General features: G+C 41.9%; 1 protein-coding gene across 2 annotated transcripts in view; it reads right to left on the bottom strand.

Annotated features, from left to right (window-relative positions):
- Positions 1-9,944: 9,944 nt before the first annotated feature.
- The window catches only part of NUAK1 (NUAK family kinase 1), a 75,643-nt gene continuing 60,776 nt past the window's right edge, over positions 9,945-24,811 (bottom strand). For both annotated transcript variants that reach the window (XM_032168821.2, XM_032168822.2), the window contains 3 exons: positions 19,366-19,485; positions 17,398-17,530; positions 9,945-14,572 (listed from right to left, as the gene is read on the bottom strand). In XM_032168821.2, coding sequence (XP_032024712.1) covers positions 13,419-14,572; positions 17,398-17,530; positions 19,366-19,485 — 1,407 coding nt within the window. In that variant the 3' untranslated portion in view covers positions 9,945-13,418. The remainder of the gene's footprint in view (positions 14,573-17,397; positions 17,531-19,365; positions 19,486-24,811) is intronic.

Genomic DNA, 24,811 nt, shown 5'->3' with positions numbered 1-24,811 from the left:
GGAGAGAGTAAAAGAATGAAGAGGAAGAAAGCAAAGGAAAACCCACTGGAAGCTACATTTCCCTCCCAAAACAACAACAACAAAAACCTAGTGCCTGATACACAGTAGGTTTTCCATTAATAATCTTACATGGAGGAATAAATGATAGAATTAATGAACCAGCAAACAAATAAATGAAGAACTGCCCCATACTTTCTCCATTCACTCACAAGGAAGAAAATAAATAAAAGCTAACTTAGTCAGGGTACCTCTGAGAAGTCGCCGACTATAACAGCAAACTCCCTGCCTAATCCTTCCTACTGGAATTGTAGCACTAACAATAGCCAGTTTGCTTTTTACTGACTGGGTTCTTACCTGCCTTCTTTCTGGAATGTGGTCCAAAAAAGGGAAGAATGGGATCTTGATCATGATGAAGGGCACAGGCTTTGAAGTCTATCATATTTGGATTTTAGACCCAGTTCTGCTAACATCTATTTGTAATTGGGCAAAAGACTTAATCTCAACTTTTGCTTCTACCCATGAAGGAGAAACTCCTATGGGATACACCCTGACCCACTGAAAAAACAATCTACAAACAGAACAAAATATATTCAAGAAGTGTTTTCAGACATTAAACAACAAGTAACACAGGACCATAATCACCAATAAAAGGAAAAAGTAAAGTAAACCAGGCAATTGCACCATCTTAACCTGGAATTAATTTCTGGACTGAATCACCAGGAGGATGAACCCAAACAGAGCAAGTCACAGAGATCAGGGAGGCCAGGGTAAATAGGTTTGGAAGGCACAGAGTACTGGAGTGAAGGGAACTATACAAAGAAAGAGCTCCAGAAATTTGCATAGGGGCACTCTGGATCTTTAGCTAAACACTAATCTCCATGTGCAAATGAGGCTGGGCAAAGAATATTAACAGAAAAAAAAAAAAAATCGCTAGAGAGCTGCAAGCCAAACAATTCTCAGAGCTCACCTAGGGCTGAAAATATTCAACTTCCCACCAGCCAGAGCACAGAGACATTGCTAAATACACAGGAAATTTAGTAACACCACGGAAGCTTTATGCCTTAATAGTGGGACTAAATAAGCCCTTCAGTAAAGGGATTAAATTCACCATTTAAAAATATCAAAATTGAGCCTCAAAAGAATCAAGCTGAATTGCATCCAAGTCACTCGACCCACCAATACAAAGCATAACACTCTTCAAAGGGACATAACAAAATCCAGCAATAACCAATATAAAATACACAATGCCCAGCCTCCAATTAAAAAATTAGTAATTATGATGAGAGAATATGATTTGTAAAAGAAGAAAAGTCAATCAGTAGAAACATCTATACATTTTAAAGATGAATGAATTATCAACAAAGGACTTTAAAATCTTTCAGATATGCAAGCTCAAGTATTTAAAGAAAAACATGAGTATAATGAAAGAATATATATATATATAAAGGAACATATATATACACTATATATGTAGTGTGTGCACATATAGATAGATAGATCTATCTATAGTGTATATAGTGTGTGTGCGTGTGTGTGACACACACCATACACACACACACACACCAAATGGAACTTTCAGAAATGAAAGAAATTCGAGAGGAGCCACAAAGAAAAAGAAAAAGACTGAAAAATATAAACAGAGACTCTCTAAGCTGTAAGACAATATCAAATGGTATAACATATATGTTGCTGGAGTTCCAGAAAGAGAAAGACGAACAGAAAAAATATTGAATTTATAATGACAATTTTAAAATCTAAATTTTTTATGACATCTATAAACTTACAGATGCAAGAAGGTCAATGAGCTCAAGGAAAGATAAACACATAGAAAACCATACCAAGAGAAATCACAATCAATTGCTAAAGAAATAAGTAATAAATGAAAAATATGCAAAGCTGCACAGAAAAACAGACATGATAAACCCAGAGAACAAAGAGAAAAATTATCTTAGATGTCTCAACAGAAGCTATGCAAACCAGAAGACAGGGGACTGATATCTTTGAGGGATAAAGATGTAAAATGTCATGTAAATTTTGCTAACCAGAAAAAATATCTTTCAAAATTAGAGTTGAAATAAAGATTTTTTTTTCAGACAAACAAAAGCTGAGAGAAGTCACTAACTGATCTTCACAAGAAGACATATTCATGGAAGTTCTTCATGAGGAAGAAAACTCATACCAGAGGGAGACTTGGAACACAAAAGAGTGAAAACACAGCAACCATAAGATTATAAGTAAATATGAAAAGAAGAAATCAACAAGGAAATCTGAAAATATTTTGAACCAAATGAAAATGAAAACACACCATGTCAATATTTGTGGGATGCTTCAGCAATTATTAGACAAAACCATACAGCTTTCAATGCTTATATTTGAAAAGAAGAAAGGATCAAAAATAATGACATTAAACCTTTCCACAAAGGAAATTCCAGGTCCAAATACCTTCATTGGTATACTAAATCAAATATTTAATGAAGAAATAATGCCAATTGTACACAAACACTTACAGACAATAGAAAGGAAGACAAGATTTTCTAACACAGTTTAAGGTCACCATTGCCCTGATGACAAAACCAGACAAAGACATTAAAGAGAGAGAGAGAGAAACTATAAACCAATGTCTTGCATGAAAAGAACATCTTTTACAAAATATCAGCAAAACGAATTTGGCAATATATTTAAAGAACAATACAACATGAAGTGAAAATTATCCCAGGAAGGCAAGGTTGGTTTAATATTCAAAATTCATTCAATACAATCACCATATTAACATAGTAAAGAAGAAAAAACATAATTATCTTAATAAATTTAAGAAAAGTATTTAACAAATTTCTTTACCCATTTATAACTTTAAAGAAATCTCTCAGCAAACTAGGAATGTAAAGAAACTACTGGCCCGGCACAGTGGCTTATGCCTGTAATCCCAGCATTTTGGGAGGCCAAGAGGTGGGTGGATAACCTGAGGTCAGGAGTTCGAGATCAGCCTGGCCATCATGGTGAAACCCCATCTCTACTAAAAATACAAAAAAAAGCTGGGCATACTGGTGGGCCCCTGTAATCCCAGCTGCTTGGGAGCCTGATGCAGGAGAATCCCTTGACCCTGGGAGGTGGAGGTTTCAGTGAGCCAAGAGCTCACCACTGCACTCCAGCCTGGGTGACAGAGCCAGACTCCGTTTCGAAAAGAAAAGAAACTTCCTCTACTTGGTAGAAGACATTTATAACTAACATTATACATAATCGTGAAAGACTGAATATTTCTCACTAAGTTCAGAATGAGGAAAGACATTTGCCCATTCTATGTCTATTCAACATCATACTGGATATCCTAGCGCTAGGTGTGTTTTGTTGTAATGAGGCGAGGAAAAGAAATGCAAACATACAAATTAAAAAGGAAGAAGTAGAACAGATTTTATACACAGAGAACCTAAAATGGAAAATCCACACACATGGAAAATCCTACTAGATCTTTAAAAACAACTACTAGGTAGGACTACTAAGTGAATTTAACCAATTCATAAAATTCAACTATATTTCTAAATACTAGCCACAAAAAAACTCAGAAAATAAATTTGTAAAGAATTCCATTTATAATAGTTCTAAAGTATAACATACATAGGAATAAATTTAACAAAAACTGTGTAATTCCTGCATACTGAAAATAAAAAATAGTGCTGAGAGAAATAAAAGAAGACCTAAATAAATACATACACTCTGTCCATGAGTTGGGAGACTTAGTATTGTTAACATGTCAGTTCTCCCCAGATGATTTATAGATTTATTGTAATTGCAATCAAAATCTTAGCAGTCTGCTTTGTTGAAATGCACAACTGATTCTAAAATTTATTTGGAAATGCAAAGGACCCAAAATATCCAAAATAATTTTTAAAATAGGAACAAAGTTATATGATTTCAAAAGTTACTAAAAGCTACAATAATCAAGGCAGTGCGATTTTGGCAAAATGATTGACCAATTAATGGGAAGGAATACAGGGTCAGAAATAGATCCACACATCCATAATTAATTTTTTTACAAGAGTGCTATGTCAATTTAACAGAGAAAGAATGATGTTTTCAACAAATAGCATTCCAACAACTAACATCTCATATAGAAAAAAATAAGTAAAATTCAATCTTTCCCCACATAGTAAACAAAAATTACCTTAAAATAGATCATACACCTAAATGCAAAAACTTAAACATAAAGCTTTTAAAAGACAACATAAAGAAAATATTTGCAATGCAAATGTAGGCAGAAATTTCTGAGATAGGACACAAAAAGCTTAACCATTAAAAAATGTATAAAATTGACTTTATCAAAATTCAAAGCCTCTGCTTTTCAAAGCACTCTATTAATCAAAAATAAAAGGCAAATTAAACAACTGGGGAAATATTTATAAAAATGTATCTCACGAAATCCCTGTGTCTGGTATATACAAAAAACTCTTAGAACTCAATAATGTGAAGATGACTATCTTAGTCCATTTTCTGTTGCTATAATTGAATACAGCAACACTATATTCAATGAGTGAATATATTATATTACCCAGTCTCAGTGTAATTCAATATTACACTGAGACTGGGTAACTTACAACAAAAATAAATGTATTTCTTACTCTTCTGGGGCAAGAATAGCAAAAATCTCAGATGAAACTAGTCAAAGCACTGACATGCCATGACTGCACTGCAAACTTGAAGGATAACTCACCTCTTTCAATCTGTTTCTTCACTTTGAAATCCCCTTCTCAATAGGGAGCACTCCTATTAGCTCCAACGCAGCTTCATGGGCAACATGATCCCACCACTCTAGATCCCCAAAGGACCTGAGAATGTGATTGTAAGTTATTTCTCTAAAATGGGAGGCAACTTTTCCCCAGCCAGCCATGTCTCTCTCCTTCATCAAAATAGTGCTCAGCTACACGTGTTTATAAGAAGCCAGTCTAAGCAGAGCCCATTTCCAGGGACCATCTGTACTTCGTAGCAACTGAACCCACAACCATGCCTTTGGAGATGACCAGCAGGACTGGGTAAGAGGTCTGCATCTGGCTTTCTGCTCCGCACACATGCTTTTGTCCGGACTCCAAAGCCTGACAGCTGAAACTTCTGGAACGCCCTAGGCACTGCTGAATCAGATGTTTTTCAGCTTCAGTGATTCACAACTTCCAACTTGCAGAACATTCTCAAGCTAGCTATTTGTTGGAGTCCCTTTTCTCCAGCTGCCTCCAAAATGAACTGTCCCCAACCCTGAATTTCACTGACACTGAGGTGTTTCTCTGAAAGTCTGGTTGGGGGCCATGCCAGCGTCATCGCCCTGTACTGGGCTTTGAAGACATGATGACCCACAGATTTTTATGTGATGAAGTTGCTCTTGCGGTGCCTGACCCCAGGCAAGTCCTTGCAACATAGCCTGGCATCCTGTGTTTCAATATAGCCCCAACCAGGTTGCTTTGAGCTCTCAGTCCTCTAGAAGCAGGGTCCCCTGAGGCACCACAACACAGAAGAGACCATATTGAGCCCTGTTGGAATATGTGTATGCACAGTTTTGGACAGCCACTGGAGGTCTGCTGTCTCCTTTACTGAATTCTGAGCCATTGCACGTGCTCAAGATGGAGTCACCTCCATCCCATCCCACAGTAGAGTAGTCAAGAAACATGAATCATTCTATTAATCACATCTGCTGAGACTGGAGCTTCTAGAACTTCACATCAATGGGGAATTGGGGACAGCTGCTCTCTTCTCCATGTTTGTTTGGAGAATGCATTGATTTGGGAAACTGTCTTTGTTCCTGATATCTGCTCAGCTCCTACAGGAAAATGCTGTTTGTATCAACAGAGATGGCAATAGACTGGGCTTACTGTCAAGGAGACTGAGTTGCAGAATCATCATCCCTGATTCCCAACAGAGCAACTAAGAGCTTGGGCTTGAAAGTCAGTCACCCACACCCATATCTGAATCCAGATGCATATTTAGCAGTTGGTTGACTTGGGCAAGTTACTGCACTTTTCCAAAAGTGTTTCCTCATCTGTAAAAATGGAGATAAAGGAACATGAGGAACATTCAAAGAGATATGCAAAGGGTAGGCACACAGACTGCTGCCTGGTAAGCACTTGGTTAATACTAACAATAATTATTTTTCTTAATGATGAGAGTTCCCCCGGGGAAGCAAAAATAAGCTGTGGCAAAAACATTGCTGAGTGTTCATCTGATTCCATCTTACTTTTCACTTTTTATAGACTTGAGGACTGTCTATGATTAGGTCGAGGTCAGATGGCTGAATTTTGACCAACGGGAGGTGGGCACAAATGATTCACACCACATCTAGGCCTGATCTTTAAAAGGTTCCAACTTCTGCTCTCTCCTTCATTTGCACAGCTAGAAATGAAGAACCTGAAGATGTCAGAACCACAGAATAGAAGAAGCTCAGGTGTTTGAGCACCTGCTTGAAGGTGACATGAAAAGAGAACAGCCCTGTACTGGACTTAGTGGGAGTGAGAAATTGTTGTTTATTATATTGAGCCATTGACATTTCAGGGTTTATTTGTTACTTCAGCATAACATAGTATCTCCAGACTAATTCACAAACAAACACTAGTACAGGGAGTGGATGGGGAACCAGCTGGTCAAGATACAATGGATATTCCCAGTCAGGTAGAGAAGCGCAGTGTAAATTTTTCATCAGGACGAAAATAACTCACAACTTTACAACAAAGTTGATTGCAAATTTCCCAGGCAACCCCCCCATTGGAACCAGACAGTCAGACAGTTGTGCCAGAAGGAGACAAGGCTTGTGACGTGAAAACCCTTTCGTCTGCACTTTCTGGTCTTCATATAGCAACACTGCTGTTCCACTTCCATACCCCAAACTTTGCATGATTCTGTAGATTAAAAACATCCTCTCCATAAATTTCAATAAATTGGCAGTGAATTTCTGCAGCAGAAACACATTCTTATTTAAAACTGCACATCATGGCATGTATATTTGTCTAGGAACCACCTGTTGAAGGAAGCAGCCATCTGTACACAAAGTCACAAATGATCACATTCAGTCCATGTTAGAATGTGGCCACACATGTTTAACAAAACATCACGTTCCCTGGATCGTGGCTGTCCTATGCCAATGGAACCAGAAACTAATCCTGTAAAGCTCTCATGTGAAGACCCCAGGGCCTTTGCAGATACTGTTCTTTCTGCCCAGAATGCTCACTTTACATATGGCTAGTCTTCGTCTTCAGATCTCTGCCCAAAAGTCACCTCTTTAGAGATGCCTTCCCTGAATGCTCTTTCTGCAGGAGGTAGCTCCCACCCTTACTTCTCTATCTCTGCACCATATCCATTTCTTCCACAGAACTTACTATATGTAATTGTGGGGGGTGTATATGTAACTTCTTTCACTAGACCCAAGTAACTGGGAAACTCCCCAACCTCTAGAATTCCAAGTGTATGAGCTGATCAAGCCCTTGTAGTGTTTAAGCCAATTTCAGCTGAATTTTCTGATATTATAGCTGATTTTACATCTAAAATCTTCATAACAAATATATCTGCTCTCTAATGTATTACTATTGTTGTCTTTCCTGAGATTATCTGTATAAATTAAAAATCCACTATGTGCCAGGCACCGCATTAGGTACTTTATTTCATTTAATCTTCACAATAACTCTGAAAATTAGCGATTATTTAATGCTGTTATATGGGTGAGGGAATTGAAGCCCAAAAAGTGTAACTAACATCGTTGGCTCTGCATTCCTTCCTTTGGGGAGCTGTCCTCCCACATTCTGTGTGATTCCGTGTCATTCAAATGTACCACAAGGTGCATACATGATTCCAGGCTGGCCAATCAGAGCACATCTCCACCCAGACTCTTTGATGGGCCAGAAGGAGACACATGATCTAAACAAAGCCAATCACAGTCCTTCCTTGTTACATAAATGCTAGGACATTAAGAACCTCTCTGGTTCGAGGATCACACTCTAAAATAACGTCATAACCCTGCTTTGGCCAGGAGCTATCTTGCTGCCATGTGGAGAGGGCCTGCCTAAGAATAAAGCCTCATCCAGGGAGAGTGAGTGAAAAAGAGGCCAATGAGATCCCTTGAACTCCTGGATCCTACTGTGCCTGAGACACACACTCGGGCTTCTCAGTTCCATGAAGCAGTAGATTAATCATTACTTAACATGGTCTGAGTGGATTTCTGCCATTTGCTACTGAATAAAGATGGAGCGGGCATTATGTAGAAGTTAAATACGTGTTAGTTCTCTCAGCTTTCCTCCTTAAAGTGACCACTGCCCATTAACCCCACAATAGTTGACAACATGTCAATTGCTGCCACTACAGGCACCCCTATTTTTTCGCTACCCTTACTATGTCACATTTGGTCCAGCCTCTAGGCCACGCACAGGCTATTCTTTCTGCCTGGATACAGAATTATGTCTTTTCCAAGGGCCACACTTCTAAGCAAATGCACTCCACAAATGACCTACAGCCCCTCTAACTGCAACTTACTGCCCATTTGCTAGCGGTGGCAGGGGCTGTAGCAAGAATTAAAAGCCCACGGGCCTTTAAATGTCCTACTTTAAGTCAGTGAATATTGCCCTGCACAGAAAGAACTATTGTTTCTCATTCATATTGAGTTTTATACTTAAGGTAACTTCACAGAATTTCTCTCATTCCTTCTTTTTCGTAGCCGTGTTAGAGTTGGATAAGAGAGCAATTAATGTACCCATTAGACAGCTGAGAAAGCTGAGTTCCAAAAAGGTGTAGCAACTTAATTGCAATTATCAAGTCCAGACTGAACTTGGAATTCTTCCCACCTCAGCCCAACCTGAGAGGCACCAACATGTTCTAATTTGGCAAGCCACAATTATAAGCATCCATTCCCCAACCTCCTACTTTAGTGAGCACCTGGTCAATTTGGACAACTAAGCCCTATCAGATTAGGTTGCCAGATAGTATACAGTATGCCTAGCTCAATTTGAATTTCAAATTTTTTTTTTTAGTATAAGCATGACCCAAATATTGTCTGGAACACACTTATATTGAAAAATTATTCATAGTATATGTGAAGTTCAAATGTAACTAGGCATTCTACAGTTTTATTTGCTAAATGTGACAGTGCTACATCAGATGTTCTTCCTGTAAACTAGAAAAGCAGTGCAAGTTGTAATTTCTTTGGAAAGTCATACTTTCTGGCATGGATCCTGTAACACTACTATTCTGTGCATAGCATCACTCTCTAATGTTTGATACTAGGGTAGGGTTTGATGTCACTTGATATTATGGCCAGGATCCAGGAACTCTTCAATCTTGCTCTATGATGCACCTCTCCTTCCAAGAGCTTTCTGGAGGGTCTATTCGTACAAGAAACAGTGGCAAAATGGGACTCAAGATACTGTCATTCTAGGCAGAGCCGTGAGTGGCCTTCCCCATTAGGAAATCATGACCCACGGATTTCGGACTCAGATTAATCCCAATCAGATTAGCAACTTCCTGCCCTTGGGATAGAGGGGAGTGCCTAGGGAAACGGCAGGCACAGGAAACTGCAATGTGGGGAAAGAGCGTGGCTGAGTGTTAGCCTTTGATGACGTCTCCAGTTCAGAACTAAGGAACCTGGTGTGTAGCCTTTTTTGGAAACCAAGACCGAAAACATGTAAATTTGGAAGCTACGGGATAAGCCAAGGTGGGTTCCACAATCAGGGAGTGGAAGCCAGGCTATGAAAGGAGAAGAAAGCTGATATGCAAAGAGAAGCAGAAAAGAGGGTATACTGTCCTCTTCAATCCACCACTCCAATTCTTAATTCCAGCTGCACTGCAAGCTGCATTTCCTCTTCTGAGAACTTCGAATAAATTCCTTTTGTGCTTAAGCTCATTTGGGTAGGTCTCTGTTAACTTACATTGATTCTGTCACTTACTTGACTCAGAAAAACCACCAAATAAAGAAGCAAGGTCTCTGGTTCAGTTCATTGCAATTTATTTAATTTAAAAATAAAAACAGAAACAAAAACCAAAATGAAACAAAAATCAGTTTCCAACAAAAATACAAACACTTTGGGTGGTTATCCAGCTTGTTTTTCCCCTGTAGGCTGTTCTGGGCTCAAACCAATCAAATGAGTGAAAACCAATTTTGACAGGAGCCATAAAGCATGTTGCACCAATTAAATTACACCAATATATTATTATAATACCTTTGAAATGCCTTTCAGACCAATAAATAAAAAAGACAAATTCAAATAAAAAAGTCAACTTTTTATTACCAAAAAAAAAAAAAAATAGAAATTAAATAAAAGTCACAACATGGATTTTTTTTTTTTTTTAAATGTGCAGTCAAGTTTCTCTCTTTTTTTCTTCTAGGAATGATACCATGCCAGTAAATCCCTACAGAACATTTCCAGTTTGGCAACAAGCAGTTAGTCGATCATTCACATTTGTACTCAAGACAGCAGGCCTGGGCAAAACTCACCTGAATTTCACCCTGAAAAGTGCTCCCCATCATCTGAAGAAGCAGCACCTGGTAACAGGGATGGCAATTCAGAGGGTACTTAGCATTTTCATTTCACCTGGGGTCTTGAAGCACTTCCTGAAAACTGATTGTGCCTTGAAATTTACCTGTAAAAAGAAATGTAATTCTACCCCTTTGGCAGATGTGTAAACTAAGACGGTGCAAGGCCCACAGAAGCAAGGAGAGGACCAGGAAAACTGACAGTGAATCTCCTGCTTTGTCGATCAGGTCCTAAAAGTGTCTCTCACTTGTAATTCCACAGAAGCGAATAAAGCATAACTTCTTTGACTGGGATTGGCTGGTAGGGATGACAGGACTTAATGATGAAGCAGGGAGCTGCTTTAATGGCTTTTCCCTCTATTGCAAGTTTTTCCTTGAAAGGACAGTCAACATCACACCTAGAATCAGAGGATGTTGGCAGAGTGTCAGAGCTAAGCACGGCTTCAGTCACCAGCTAATTCATCCCTCCAGCCCTCACTGGAAGGAAAACTTAATCCCATAATGCAGATGCCTAAGGCCACCTATGACTTAACTCAGTCTCTGCCTCTGAGTGGAGGACTTTCTCTGCCACAGTCCACTGGCTGAGTTTCCTGACAAAAGAAAACACATGTTTGGGGGGAGGAAGAAGGGAGTAGACTGACTTTCCTCAATAGTGTCATTTTTACTTAAAGGCTAGAACGATGGAAACTACTAAACAGACTCAATCACTTGGCAAAAGGAAAAAACACATCAACCAGTAGGTAGGAGCTAGATCTAAGTCATACTGACAGCTACGGACACGGCCAGCTGCCATGTGCAAGGGGCCAGCAGGGCAGCAGCATAGGCTGTTCAGAAAAGACTGCGTGAAATGAGGCAGGAAGTAGGGAGCTCAGAGTTGCAGGTTGCCCTCCATGCACCCACACCCCCACCCCCCCACACACACAATTTGCTATCTACAGATTTTTTTTTTTTTCCCTTTTAACCTCTATTAGAGTTCAGGAAGGAGGTGGAATTGAATGAAAGGAAATTGAGCAGCTTCCCATAACACACTGCTCAGCTCAACCTGAAGGAATGCATAAGCCAAAACACCAGAGCCGGTGGCAAGGGGAGAAACCAAACTGTCTCCTTAAGGAAAGGGCAATTCCATTCTAATGCACTTTCTTAGCACTGTAAGGTTAACTTTTTCTCATCTCCCTAGAACTATTGTTTATTGGTTTTTCCAAAGATGTTCCCAAGACCAGTCCTCCTTTCTATCTACACGGCTACCAGTGGTGGCCATCTTGAAATGAGTTCAATTTGCCTTGGCCAGCAGAATCTGAAGTCATCCCAAAGAGACCAGGAAGTCCAAACCTAGTATCCTGAAGGTGTCCCATGGTTGGAGTGGCATCTTGTCATTGTGATCTGGGTGTTTAGAAATTACATATCTAGTGTGTGTGTGTGTTTTTGTTTTGTTTTGTTTTGTTTTGTTTTGTTTTTTACTTTTTAAGAGTCCTGCTGCACCTCTTTTCTGCCTCCCCCAGAACCATCTGGGTGACATCTAAGGAAATGTTCCCCCTCTCTTACATGCTTCCTCCCAACCCCCTGCACTCTTTCAACACCTTATTCATTTAAATGAATGAAACTTTCTTTTCCCCCAAAGCCCAGGAGTTCATGTCAAAGTTTAAAACCATGACACAGAATACTTAGATTTGGGGGAAAAAACACCATCTACCTGATTTTCCTTTCCTCATCCCAATATCCCATCTATGTGCTAACTCCCTAGAAGCAAACTTGTCTACCTCTGAGGATGCTACACTCAGTGGTTGGGGAAACCATTTGTCACTGGTGAACAGAGCCAATGGTTGAGCCAGGTAATCCTCTGGAGAATATGGACAGTATCACGTCCAACTCAAAGCATCCATGCAGGTGAGAACCCAAGAGGCAGCATTCCAGTTAATATTGAGAAAGAAAGTGACAAGTTGCCTCTTGTTGGTGCGCATCAACTTCCATTCATCTGCGCAAAGATCACAGACCATCTTGTGCCCTGTCATATATAATAGTTTTGACCTCTGACACCATCATCTTTCTCCCTGTCCACCCTCAAGAGGTTGTGCTGTAGAGCAAGGCAGACATCAGGAAAGAGGAGGTGAACAGCAAGGAGCTAAATCACCATGAGCTGACTCTATGTCCTTAGCAGAGTTCAGAGCATTCTCTCTCTGACCAAGGCCCTGTCTTTCCTCAAAGTTGAGTAGCAAATTAACAAATGCCTCACCAGTGGCATGAAAGAGTTAACACAGATCCCACAGGATGACTAAACCCAATTCCCAGGGCCTAGCCAGATCAAAGATGACAACTACATAGCATTAGTGCTACTGCTTCCCCTTCCCTTTCCTGTGGTAGCCATTACTAGTCAATCACAGGACTCCTTCCCCATGAGTTGGGCCACTTACACCAGCACAACTGGCAGCCACTATTAATTGATCATCAACTCAAGCTCAAGTTGCTGAAATCTACTTGCCAGCTCCATGCAGCCAGACCTAGCTTGCTAATGCAAGGATAAAAGGGGCAAGTTCTTTGGGCTCACCCAAGGCAAACAGGCCAAGTGTCTCCTGCCCCTCCTCCAGAAGCATTTGGATGACTTCTAAGGAAATGCTCCTTCCCCATACGCTTCCTCTCCACCCACTGAGTGCCAGTCAACACCACCTCCCCTGGGCAGCTGGTCCTCTAGGAGGTGCCATAAAGCAAATGCCAAATAGGGCCCAAATTCTGACTGACAATTGGCAGAACTGGCAGAAGAGCCCACCTCTCCCTTTTAGGTGTTGGCTCAAGGCTGCAAACTTGGCCAAGTGAGACAGTGCCAATCCTTTTTCAGTCTGTTGTCATGGCCAGCAAAGAGGTAACCAGCCTGTGAGTTCAAGTCTTGCTCCCCTTCCTCCCTCGTACCCCTGCCCGCCCCCAGCACCCTGGAGTGCTAGTTAAGCTTGCTGCAGATCTCCAGCGCTTGCTTGTAGACCTGAGTCACATCATCCATGTCTGTGAGGAGGGAGAAGCTGCTGTCTGCCAGCCGGTTCCGGTACCGCTTCAGGTACTGGGGCCGGGGTCGGTTCTGGAGCCCCTCAAAGTCCTGGATCTGGAGGAAGTTTTCTGCAGAGACACAGCTGCGGATGCGCTGGCGGGCAGGGCGATTCTCCTGTAAATCCAGCAAGTCGAAAGAGTCGCTGGACAGCACGCTGTCATCGCTGATGACACTGGAAGGACGGCTGTAGCTCCGGGAGAGGCCCTCGGCAGGGACACCAGGCTCTGACAGGGATTCCAGTGTGGGCATTTCAGGGCTGACCAGGGCCGGGTCCATGGCACCCCCTGAGTATTTGCTGCTGTGTTTCAAGATGCCCTTCCTCCGGCAGGAGAGGCTGTGGGAGGTCACCCTAGCTGGGTCCGGGGGGCTGGGGGAGGGGATGCTGCTGCCCATCACATCATTACTGTCCAATAGCTCTGAAGACTCACTGCGCTCTGGGGAAGAGTAGTAACCTGATTCTCTCTGCTGGGTCTTTTTCAAGATGCCTTTCTTGGGCATCGTGGCCGACTGCTTGGGGCTGAGTTTTCCCGGCACCTCTGCCTCTGGTGAGCTTGGGAGGAGCACACCAGTCCTGCACAAGTCCTGTTCCATCTTGAAAGTAGAGGGTAAGGCAGGACCAACTACACCTTCAATGAAGCCAGTGCTGTGAGAGCGATGCTCGCTGTTGCTTCGCTTCTTCAGGATCCCCTTGGGCCTCTTAGAACTCAACTTGGATGGGCTTTCAGGCACTGAGTCCTGACCAGACTGAGCAAAGTCATTCTCTTTCTTGGATTTCTTCAGTGACCGCTGCCGCTCTAGCATGACCTCAGAGGTCGTGGGTTTGGCCAGGCCCTTCATTTTGGCTTCAGTGTCAGTCTGCAGCCCTGTGGAACGGTGGTGCCAGTCAATGATCCGAGCCAGGAGTGGGGACTCAGAGTCATGGAGGGCATCGCAGTCACACACGCTGCTCTTATAGCCCCAGTTCACCCACCAGTGGTTGGCAATGTCCTCAATAGTGGCCCGGCGATCGGGGTTCACCATCAGCATCCACCGTATGAGTCCTCGAGCATCTAAGGGACAAGGGACAAAAAGAATCGGGCATTATGTGGGAGCTTCTGGCTTTGCGATAGTGGGACCCTCCAGGAGTGATGAAAGACACACACTCCCTCTAGGAAAAATCCATCTGGAGACCTGGTCCAGCCACATTATGGAGCAGGAAGCCCCAGCCTTTCAGACCATCCATCAAAAGCATAATCAAGACTTGGAACCACAGGCCAGGGTGCCATCGCATCATGGCATGTTTTCCCTGTAAGTGGGGAAACGTCATAGAACTACTAAGCTTTTCATCATCTTGAATCTTTAGAAAATGTGGAAGGTCAGGTAACCAAGAAAAAATCCAGACTTGACCCTAAGAGGTACCCCAGCATTCCTTTGGCGAATATCATTTTACCAGAGGAAAAACAGGTGTAGATGACCGTGGCTTTCTTTATTCCTCCAAAGGTGGGCTTGTATAAACACACAGCACCTGCAGTCACTGGGAAAGCATGCCAGAGGCAGAACATGGAGTGTGGCTCGGAGGCACTTACCTGACACACCTGGGCAGTAAGCGTGGCTGTCTCCGAAGCTGGCCTCGCCCCAAGGTCCTGGCCAGGTTCTGAGACCAACACTCAGTGAGCTTGCCTCCTTTCCCTCTCTGACATAAGCCACCTTCTACTGAGCTGTCAGATCAGAGAAGTGATCTATATCTGCTTCCCATTCACAGCCTGTCTGAAAATTCTACTTGCAAATTTCTGCTGCCAGAGAATTACGGAAAACCCCTAAAGGGATGCTGAGAAGGCCACAGGAACCAACTGACTCTCAAAGCTTATAAACTGACTTTTAGATTCAAACTGTGTTCCCCCAATTGGGGTGAATTATATTCTTGGAAGCTGCCACCTCCCCTCAGCTGCTTATGTAGGCGAATGAGAAGCTGGCAAAGGCCTGGTAATAGGGACTGGGGCAAGAAACACCCCTGAAAAGTACCAAGATGATCATCCTCAGTCATTCAGTAAATATTTCTTGAACGCCTACAATGTGCCAGGAACCGCATTGGCATCAGTTAGCTGGTGAGGCAAAGAAGACCACTTTAGAGGTCACTCTGAATTTCTCCAAAAAGAACAGGCTGGCTTGTTGAATAAATTATATATATAGAGAGAGATAATGCATATCTATATATATATATATATACATACAACAGTCTAGCCTCATTATCCATAGAGTCTGTATTTGCAAATTTGCCTACTTGCTAAAATTTATTGGTAACCTCAAAATCAATATTCACAGCTCTTTTGCAGTCATTTTTGCATATACACAGAGCAGCAAAAAATTTGAGTCACCCCAACACACATATGTATTCACAGCTGAGGTCAAACAAGGCAACACTCTGCCTTCTTATTTCAGTTCTCATACTATTATACAAATTGTCCTTTTCTCAGTCTATTTAGTGCTGTATTTCTCACATTTTTTGGAATTTTTATTGGTGATTCCTCTTTTTAAATACCCCCCCAAAACAGTGCTGAAGCACTGTTCAGTGTTCCTAAGCTCAAGAAGGCTGTGATGTGCCTTATGGAGAAGATAATTGTGTTAGATCAGTTTTGTTCAGGCATGAGTTACAGTGCTGTTGGCTGTTGAGTTTGATGTTAATGAATTAATAATACAGATTAAATAAGGTGTCTTTAAACAGAGACACACATAAAACAAAGTTATCTATCAATCAGTTAACAAAAATATTGTGAGCAGAGGCTCTCAGGAACCTAACCCTCTATTTCCCCTAGGAGCAATAGTTCAGTATTCACAAATTCAGTGTTTGTAGCAACTTTGTAAAACATAACTACTATGAATGGGAATCAACTGTGTATGTGTAGGTATACAGATAAACATATATATATATATATATATATATATAGTATGTATATAAATGAAGTGCCAATGTTAACTTTATTTGTTAACAAAAATGACCAATGATGGCCAGCTGTACAGACTCTCTATACACGCATGATGTTCCCCATCAAGAGATGAAGCTCATGACCGTGGTTGTCTTGACCAATAGAACACAGCAGATGTGACACAATCTGGGTACAAGCATGGACATGGCACTGGCACTCCAGCCTGGGCAACAGAGCGAGACATTCTCTCAAGAAAAATTTTAAAAAAAGAAAGAAAGCTTGGCAACTTTTTATTCCTCCTTCTTAGAACCCCAAGCTGCCACTGTGGGGTGGCACCTCAGAGAGCACCAAGGAAGGTCCACTGTTCAGCCCCAGCAGCAGCCCCAGCTGCCAGCTGCTTACAACTGTAGGAGAGGAAGGCCATAAGAGCACTTCCCAACCCACAGAGGTGAAAGAGATGATTTCATGGTTGTGTAAGCCACTGAGTTTGTTTTGTAGGGGCAGATGGGGTAGAGTTGTTATGCAGAAATCAATAATGAGACAGTACCCATGAGCCGTGTCCCATGCCAGTGGCACAGTAATGAGAGACACAGCAGTGGCCACCCTCACAGTATTTACATTCTCAGGTGGGTGGTTTCTATGTCTACTCAGACTGGGAGAGACCTCATCTAATACCTTTTCCAAAGTATTTATGGTGGGAATCTGAATCCAAAGAGATTAAGTGACTTGCCCAGATCCACACAGCAAGCAAACAGGACTCCTAGAACGTGTGCTCTGAAAATTTCCTTTGGGAAGGTTTGGGGAAAGCAGCCTAATAAGCCAGCTTTGCCAAGGATGACACTTCTGGAAAGAAGGAAGAGGAAAACCCGGTGACTCCAGATAGACATACTAAAACAAAAGCAGAAAATCAGAGCTGGGTAAACAGATCTCTCTCCCCTCCACCTCTGACCCTCCCTCCACAGGGCACTCACCTGAGGGCTGCGTGGGCTCCCGGTACTCTCCGCTGCTGATCTGCCGAATGAGGTTTTTGTGATCGAAACCATCGAAGGGCATTGTTCCATAAACAAGAGTGTAAAGCAACACACCCAGGGCCCAGCTGTCCACCTAGAGCAGAGAGACAGCACATATAGGAGAGCTGGGAAACAGATCCCAAGATGCCTTCCAAACCATTAGCATCACAGCCCGTGAGCAGCCACCCCCAACACCCCCAGGAACTGACTTTAGCACCTGGAAGACAGGTTCCCAGTGCAGCCTGACACCTGATAGCAATGCAGCTGGGACCTGCTATAGGGCCTGACCTTTCCATTCTGAACAGAGGCCAGTGGTCCCAACTAGTAAAGAACTTTCTTAAACAGATTATCTTCTTTAATTCTCACTACAATTTTGTGAAGCAGTTAGGGCCAGGACTATTTTCAGCTCCATTTAACAGATGAGAATACTGAGGCAGGAAGAACCTAAATGGTTTCTCCAGGGCCCCTGCCCCAGTGACAGAGGTTAAAACTGGGATGTGGGGCTCATCATTCCTAATCCAGGAATCAATTCCTTCCTGCACTTTCTTCAAATGAATCAGGAATTACAAACTGAAATCTTGTGAGAGCCAAGCAAACAACAGATATACACAAAGCAAGAAAGAATTGGGGTTATGACATAGAGTGTTGGGGATGGAGACAAACTGTACAGTACATTCACCCATCTTAGGCAGACAGCCTCTCCTTAGCCAATTGCTGCCATGTAGTAATGTGGGCCCAGCACTGCTCAATTCTTTGGTTTTACAAGATAAGTCAGAAACCAAATTTTTACATGAAATCTCCCAATTAATACATGTTTGTTCAATTTTTTTAATAAAAACTAAGGTGGCCAAATAAAGGAGTTTGCTGACCAGATCACAGACTGCCAGCCTGGAACCTCAAAAACAGGTCATCAAAGACCAAAATATTCATTATCTATGAGAAATTTAGTGTCGAGTTTCTACAAGTTTGTAAATTGAGTTCTAGGCTCCTCCCTCACATTCTTATTTTAGAAAGACTTTCTCTTCATTGCAGTTAATAGATGGTCTTGGCATCCTTCTCTTTAGCCTTCAGCCCTGCCCCCAAACACTCTCAAACACATAAATATTTGAAAGAAAACATTTCAACACACTGAGCAGCTGCTATTTAAAGGATACTGAGTGGATGAACTTCTCTGAAAAGAGAACCATCTTTCAAAAAGAGAATCATCACTCACAACTCACTCATTTTCAAAATAAAATTTCCACATACCCATATCTTACAGTGGCCCTTGAAAGCGCTAGCATGTAAGGAAGTGTATTTCTCATGAATTAGAAGATGTCATTAAAATGTATTTCCTTAGTCAGATATGCATGCTGCCACAAATATATACCAAAAAGATATTTACTCCAGAGCGAGGCAATTTTTTGTTTGTTTGTTTTGTCTGTTTTGATATAATAGGGAAAAAACTAAATGTTCACATCTAGACATTATTAAACAAATTTTGGTGTATTCATCGATAAAATGTCATTAAAATCATGTTTTTAATAACGAATTTGGAAATTGTCACAAGATAGTTTTGACGGTAAAGGGCAAGATATACGTGTGTGTCACATACATATGTATATCTTGCCTTTTATTAACTTGATCTCAATTATTTTCAAAATGCAGAGATCTACACTGGGAAAAGTTTAAAAGTCACAGAAGTATTAAGTGATTACCTTTTCTAGGGGGATGGTGGGTACCTTTATTTTCTCTTTTAGGCTTTTCTGGGTTTCCCAAATTTCCTCCCAGGAGTATATATTACTGCTTTTATAATTGTACGAGGAAACGTTTTCCTTGCTTGCTTTTTTAGGCTCTGTTTTTTTAAGCATTTCTCGAATCCAGTTTTTGCCCTTCCTCCCTCTTCTCCCTCCCCTCCCCTGCCCTATACACATTGGGCAAGTTGCTCACCTCTGGCCCTCGGTAAGGTCTCCCATTGACAATCTCAGGAGATGCATAGAGTGGACTCCCACAAAACGTCTGTAAGAACTTATCCTTCTGGTACAGGTTGGAAAGCCCAAAGTCAGCAATCTACAAAGAGAAGCAAGACCCAGGGAGACTTGTTAGCATTCCGGATTATGTCTGTATTGGTTCAATTCACACCACACAGCACACAGAGTGGATGAAGGGCACCTGGGTGGGTCTGCTGGCTGGATCGCCATTTTCTCTCCAGCCCTGAGTCTTCATAAAGGACCACTCAGCCCAAGCAGGTCAGTGTTTCCTAGCTGCAGTCCTTGGCATCCATCACAAGTTCTACCAAATCTGCAGACTACAAGCTCTGTGACTTACTTAGAAATTACTCTTTAAATGGACGCTCTATTTAAACTTTAATTTAGACTTGCTCTGAGAAATAACATTCACAAAATCACTGGCTTGATGTTTCTGATGAACATTAAAGTGTGTAACTATTAATTTAAGAATTCTCCCTCTGTGCTCTACCCAATTATACTGCATCTGCGGTGGTGTGCATATCACACTGCAGAAAAACCCTGACCTACGCAACTGGTGATACCACCTCTGTATCCACTCACACACTGATCGGAACTGTATTTTGCCTGTCTCGTGACTCAAGATGAAAAGGACTAATTGACTCACAGCATTGGGTTTTGAGTCATCATATTTCAGCCCCAACTCTGCTCCTATCTGTTACTTAATGACCTTGAGCCTCAGTTTACCCACGAGAAAATGGAAATCCATGATCCCTTTCCTGTTCTAGCTCACAGGATTATCATGAGAATAATAAGAAAAAGAAATCAATCGACATCAGACCTTGGCTGGGCGGATCATTTGAGGTCAAGAATTCGAGACCAGCCTGGCCAACATGGAGAAACCCTGTCTCTACTAAAAATATAAAAATTAGCCGGGCGTGGTGGTGCGTGCCTGTAATCTCAGCTACTCAGGAGGCTGCAGCATGAGAATCACTTGAACCCGAGAGGCGGAGATTGCAGTGAGCCAAAATCACACCACTGCACTCCAGCCTGGGCGACAGAGCGAGACTCAATCTCAAAAAAAAAAAAAAAAAAGATGAGACCATGAGTGTAACAGTGCTTCATAACCTTCAAGTCTGATGCAAGTGTTTCACCTAGCCTTGTTTCCATTGTACTCCACACTCCTTGGAATCATTCTCTTCTCCTTTGGTTTCTTGAAGTGTTTTATGTGTTATCTTTTATGACAGCACTTTTACATATATATGTATATGTACACATATGTACATATATACACATATACACATATATACATGCATATACATATATATATTTGCTTTCCCTACCAGACTCTGAGTTTCCTGAGGCAGTTGGCAGGTTCCACATCCTCCCCTTATCTTTGTATCATCCACTGCTTAGCACCTGCCTACACCCAAGAAACACTTGTCACTGGAACAGGCATTATATTTTGAAAAGCACAAGATAATTAATATATAATGCAAAATAATATTAAGAATAATAAACTTAGTTGCCACTTTTTGAACAACTTCCAATTATCAGGTACTGCTCCAAACATTTTACGTTCTTTAATCTAATCTTAACAAAAACCTGGTTTACACAGCAATGTGAATGCATTTCATGCCTAAAAAAGGTTAAAATAGTCCGTTTTATGTTATGTCCACTTTACCACAAATTTTTTGAAAAACTCATTTAACAGATGAGGAAATTGAGGTTTAAAGAGTTGAGGTTACTCATTTAAGGAGATGAGTAACTAATATGCAGCAATATAAACCCCCGTGTCTCTAAAGCTTCAAACCACAGTGCCACCCTGCCCCTGGGTCACCTGCATATTTCACTCCACTCTAAGTCAGCCTTGCAAGCTGAGCCCCTGTAGGTTTCCGTCATTCTCCAAGCTGATTTCCATTTGAGGCTTGGAAATGAGCTGCATGATTCGCATGCCCAGAGAGAGCCCAGCCTGAATACCACTGAGGCTCTGTGGTGGTCACAGCCCCTAGAAGCAGCCTATTTTGTAAAAGTCATCCCTGAATGAATGGAATGTCATTGAAAGCAGCTGGTGTACAACCAGCCTCAGAAAATGCATTCTCCGGGCTCAGACTGCACTTCATTGCCCTGAATTCCATTTTCTTATCAAGGCCCCTGACTTGCTTGCAGGAAGTTGGTTGGAAGCTTTATGAAGTGTGCCCTGTCAATCAGAAGAGGCATGGAATGGCTACACACAGGAAAATGCATTCTCTTCCCTCCTGGCAGTGCCTGGGGCCCCATATGAGCTTCCAAATACATGTGCATGTGAGAGGCACCCACTGCACATGCGCACACTTATGCCAGGAGTTTTCACTCTGAGTCTGGGCAGCCTCGTTTGCTCTGTAGCCATTCTGGAGAAGTGTGTTTATGTTATGGCCCACTCCTATCCTCGCAGACTGATGTTTATCAGCCTCTCCCAGTAAAACTGTCATTGCCACTGACACAAGATTAATAGAAATCTAGATTAGCCTGTGTTCTTGGCACTTCGATGGGAAAGCAGTATTAACACACACACACACACACACACACACACACACACAGAGAGAGAGAGAGAGAGAAAGAGAGAGAGAGCGTTCTCAAATCTTGAGCCATTCAAACTTAGGCTTCAGCTCTAAGATTTAATGCCATATGGAACTTATATCAACTATTGATAAGAGGGGAAATGGCCACTGGTTATGAAACCTCTCTGAAGCTTCAGTTTTCTTATCTGTAAAATAGCGTTAGGAAGAGTGTCTATCCCTACTGTGTCATGGTGGAGATTAAATGACATAAAGTATGTAAAGTCCTTACAACAGTAATTGGCCCAGAGTTGGAGCTCAATATATATTTGCTTTCCAACTTTAAATCCAGGGAGTTAATTACCTTCATTAGACTAGAAGCAGAGTTTATCCCAATGCCAGGGACTCTTGACGGTGAAGAAATGGAGAAATTTTAGATGCCAAATAATAATGGAATTAAATAACTTTCAATAATAAAATGCAAAATTCATTCCTTTCTGGATTCACCTTCAGTTCTTTGGATTAAGTCAAGAAGAAGGTCTCAGTTGGGCACTGGCGTGTCTTCAGTATCTCTTTAGTATTTACCAAAGAGAGCAGGCCTCGGGCCTAGCCTGCAGCAGCAACCAACATCAAGCTGGAACTTCATAATGCTATTTGGTTTCCATTATACTTAGTTTTGAGCTTATCTTCTATTCATGGTAAGTGATACTGGTTTTCCACACAAGGTAATTATTTAGGGCTTCTTTTTCAAATAGACAGAACTTTAAAAAGTGACCTGAACTCAACAAAAATATTAAGTAAAATAGCAGTGAGGATACTGCGGAAAGGCAAAAACCCATGAAAAGGATGACAAACTGAAATTTGAGAAATATTGATTTTAAACACCATAAAACAAAAATAATCGCATCTCAGAATTACTTTGACCTGAAAGAGCCCCGAGAGATGTTAATCCTGCCCCCTCACTCTAAAAGTGAAGCAGCTGAAGGTTCCAGGGCATAAGAAGTTTTGCTGAAGGTTGCAAAGAACGGCAGCAAGTACATGAAGGAGCACATGGGTCTTCCCAAGCCATACAGTTTCTCCAACGGAACATCAGCTGCAAATGGAGAGGATGACTCTCCAGCAAGGAGGCAACTGGGCTGCAGAATTTTACTGACACACTAGCAGGCAAGCTTTGGAGGAAGGTACCTAGCTGGCATTTTTGCTCGATGTTTTGACTGCTCCCCTGCCCCGTACTGATTCAGAACCACCTTCTGCCCCTGCCCTGTGCTCTTCAGTTCAGCCTCAGTTCTCGAAAGAAGCCCTGGAACTCAAGGCTCGGGTCTTTAATATTTGGAGTTTTTATTGTTATCAAGCCTTTCCAGAGGTGTTCCCCACTGCATGAAAACTGGGGTTAGAAAGACAAATGAGGAAGTAATTATTCATTCACATTTCAAAAGGATTAACCTCACTACAACACGGATGAACCCTGAAGATGTTATGCTAAGTGAAATAAGCCAGACACAAAAGGACATACATGATTCCATGTACATGAGGTTCCTAGAGTAGTCGAATTCACAGAGATGGAAAATAGAATGGAGGTTGCCAGTGGCTGGGAGGAGAGGGAAAGGGGAGTTACTGTTCAGTGGGGACAGAGTTTCAGCTGGGGAAGGTGAAAACATTCTAGAGATGGATGATGGTAATGCTTACACAATATAAGTATACTCAATGCCACTGAACGGTGTACCTAAAACTGGTAAGTTTGATGTTACATATATTTTACCACCATAAAAGGATTAACTCCAGAACACTGTTTATAATGAGCTCATCTGGTGAAAACTGAAGTGTCACCTTGCTGACATTAACTGATAGGAAAGGATGCTGATGGCAATGATAATAATTAGTGATGGTCTAACAGTCATCTGCAGTGTTTAAGAGAAGTGTGGTGCACTCCACAGATCAGACATTTTGGGTCCAGGAGAACCTGGGGCTAACCGTGGCTTTGTCGTTGCTAGGTGATGGGTGGGACCTGCCAAATCACTCGAGTTTCTCATCTGCAAAATGGAACTCAGACTAGAACCCACCTCACGTAGGTAAGAAGAGTAGAGAATACGTATGTAAAGCTCCTGGAATAGTCCTGGGACCAGCTGACGCTATAAATTACAGCCATTATGGTAAGGCTGATGGTTTGGCCGACTTAACAGTCGTTTGTTAGACCAGGCAAACAGGGAACCAAAAGCATTAAAGCCACTGCCCATTAAAGAGCCAGGAGATCTTATCACTCATTTATAATACAGGCATGTTCAGAGTGAGAAGCTGCATCACAGGATGGGAAAAGGAAAGGATTCAGGGTTTGAGTACTTGAGTTCAAATCTCAGCCTCACCTCTTAACCACCATCTAACCCAAGGCACTTTAGTTAATCCCACCCCACTCCAATCTGGCCCACGGACCAGCAGCATTAGCATCACCTGGGAACATTTCAGAACCTGAAGAACTCAGGCCCTGCCCCAGATCCACTAAAACTGCATTTTCACAAGAGCCCCAGTGTATAATACGCACTTGCACATTAGCCATTCAGAGCCTGCATTTCTTCATCTGTAAAGTGGGGTTGATGATAATAACGTCACCTACCTGGAAGTGCTGGTATCAAACCAAATAAACTGCTTCATAGAAGTGCTTACACCATGCCTACCTAGCACACAGTAGGCCTTCAGTAAATGTTAGCTATGACTACTTTATTTAACCTCTCTGAGTCTCAGATTCCTTTGTTGGAAAATGGAATTGCAATACCGCCAATCACTTGGCGCTGTGAACATCAAAGCCAGATTAAACAAGAAAAGAATTAAAATAGGCCGGGTGTGGTGGCTCATGCCTGCAATCCCAGTGTTTTTCAACGTTAAGGCAGGGGGACTGCT

This window comes from Hylobates moloch, unplaced genomic scaffold (assembly GCF_009828535.3).
Source record: "Hylobates moloch isolate HMO894 unplaced genomic scaffold, HMol_V3 SCAFFOLD_12, whole genome shotgun sequence".
NCBI classification, from domain to species: Eukaryota; Metazoa; Chordata; class Mammalia; order Primates; family Hylobatidae; genus Hylobates; species Hylobates moloch.
Note: the sequence above shows the minus strand (reverse complement) of the source record. Positions and strands in the feature narration are given on the sequence as shown.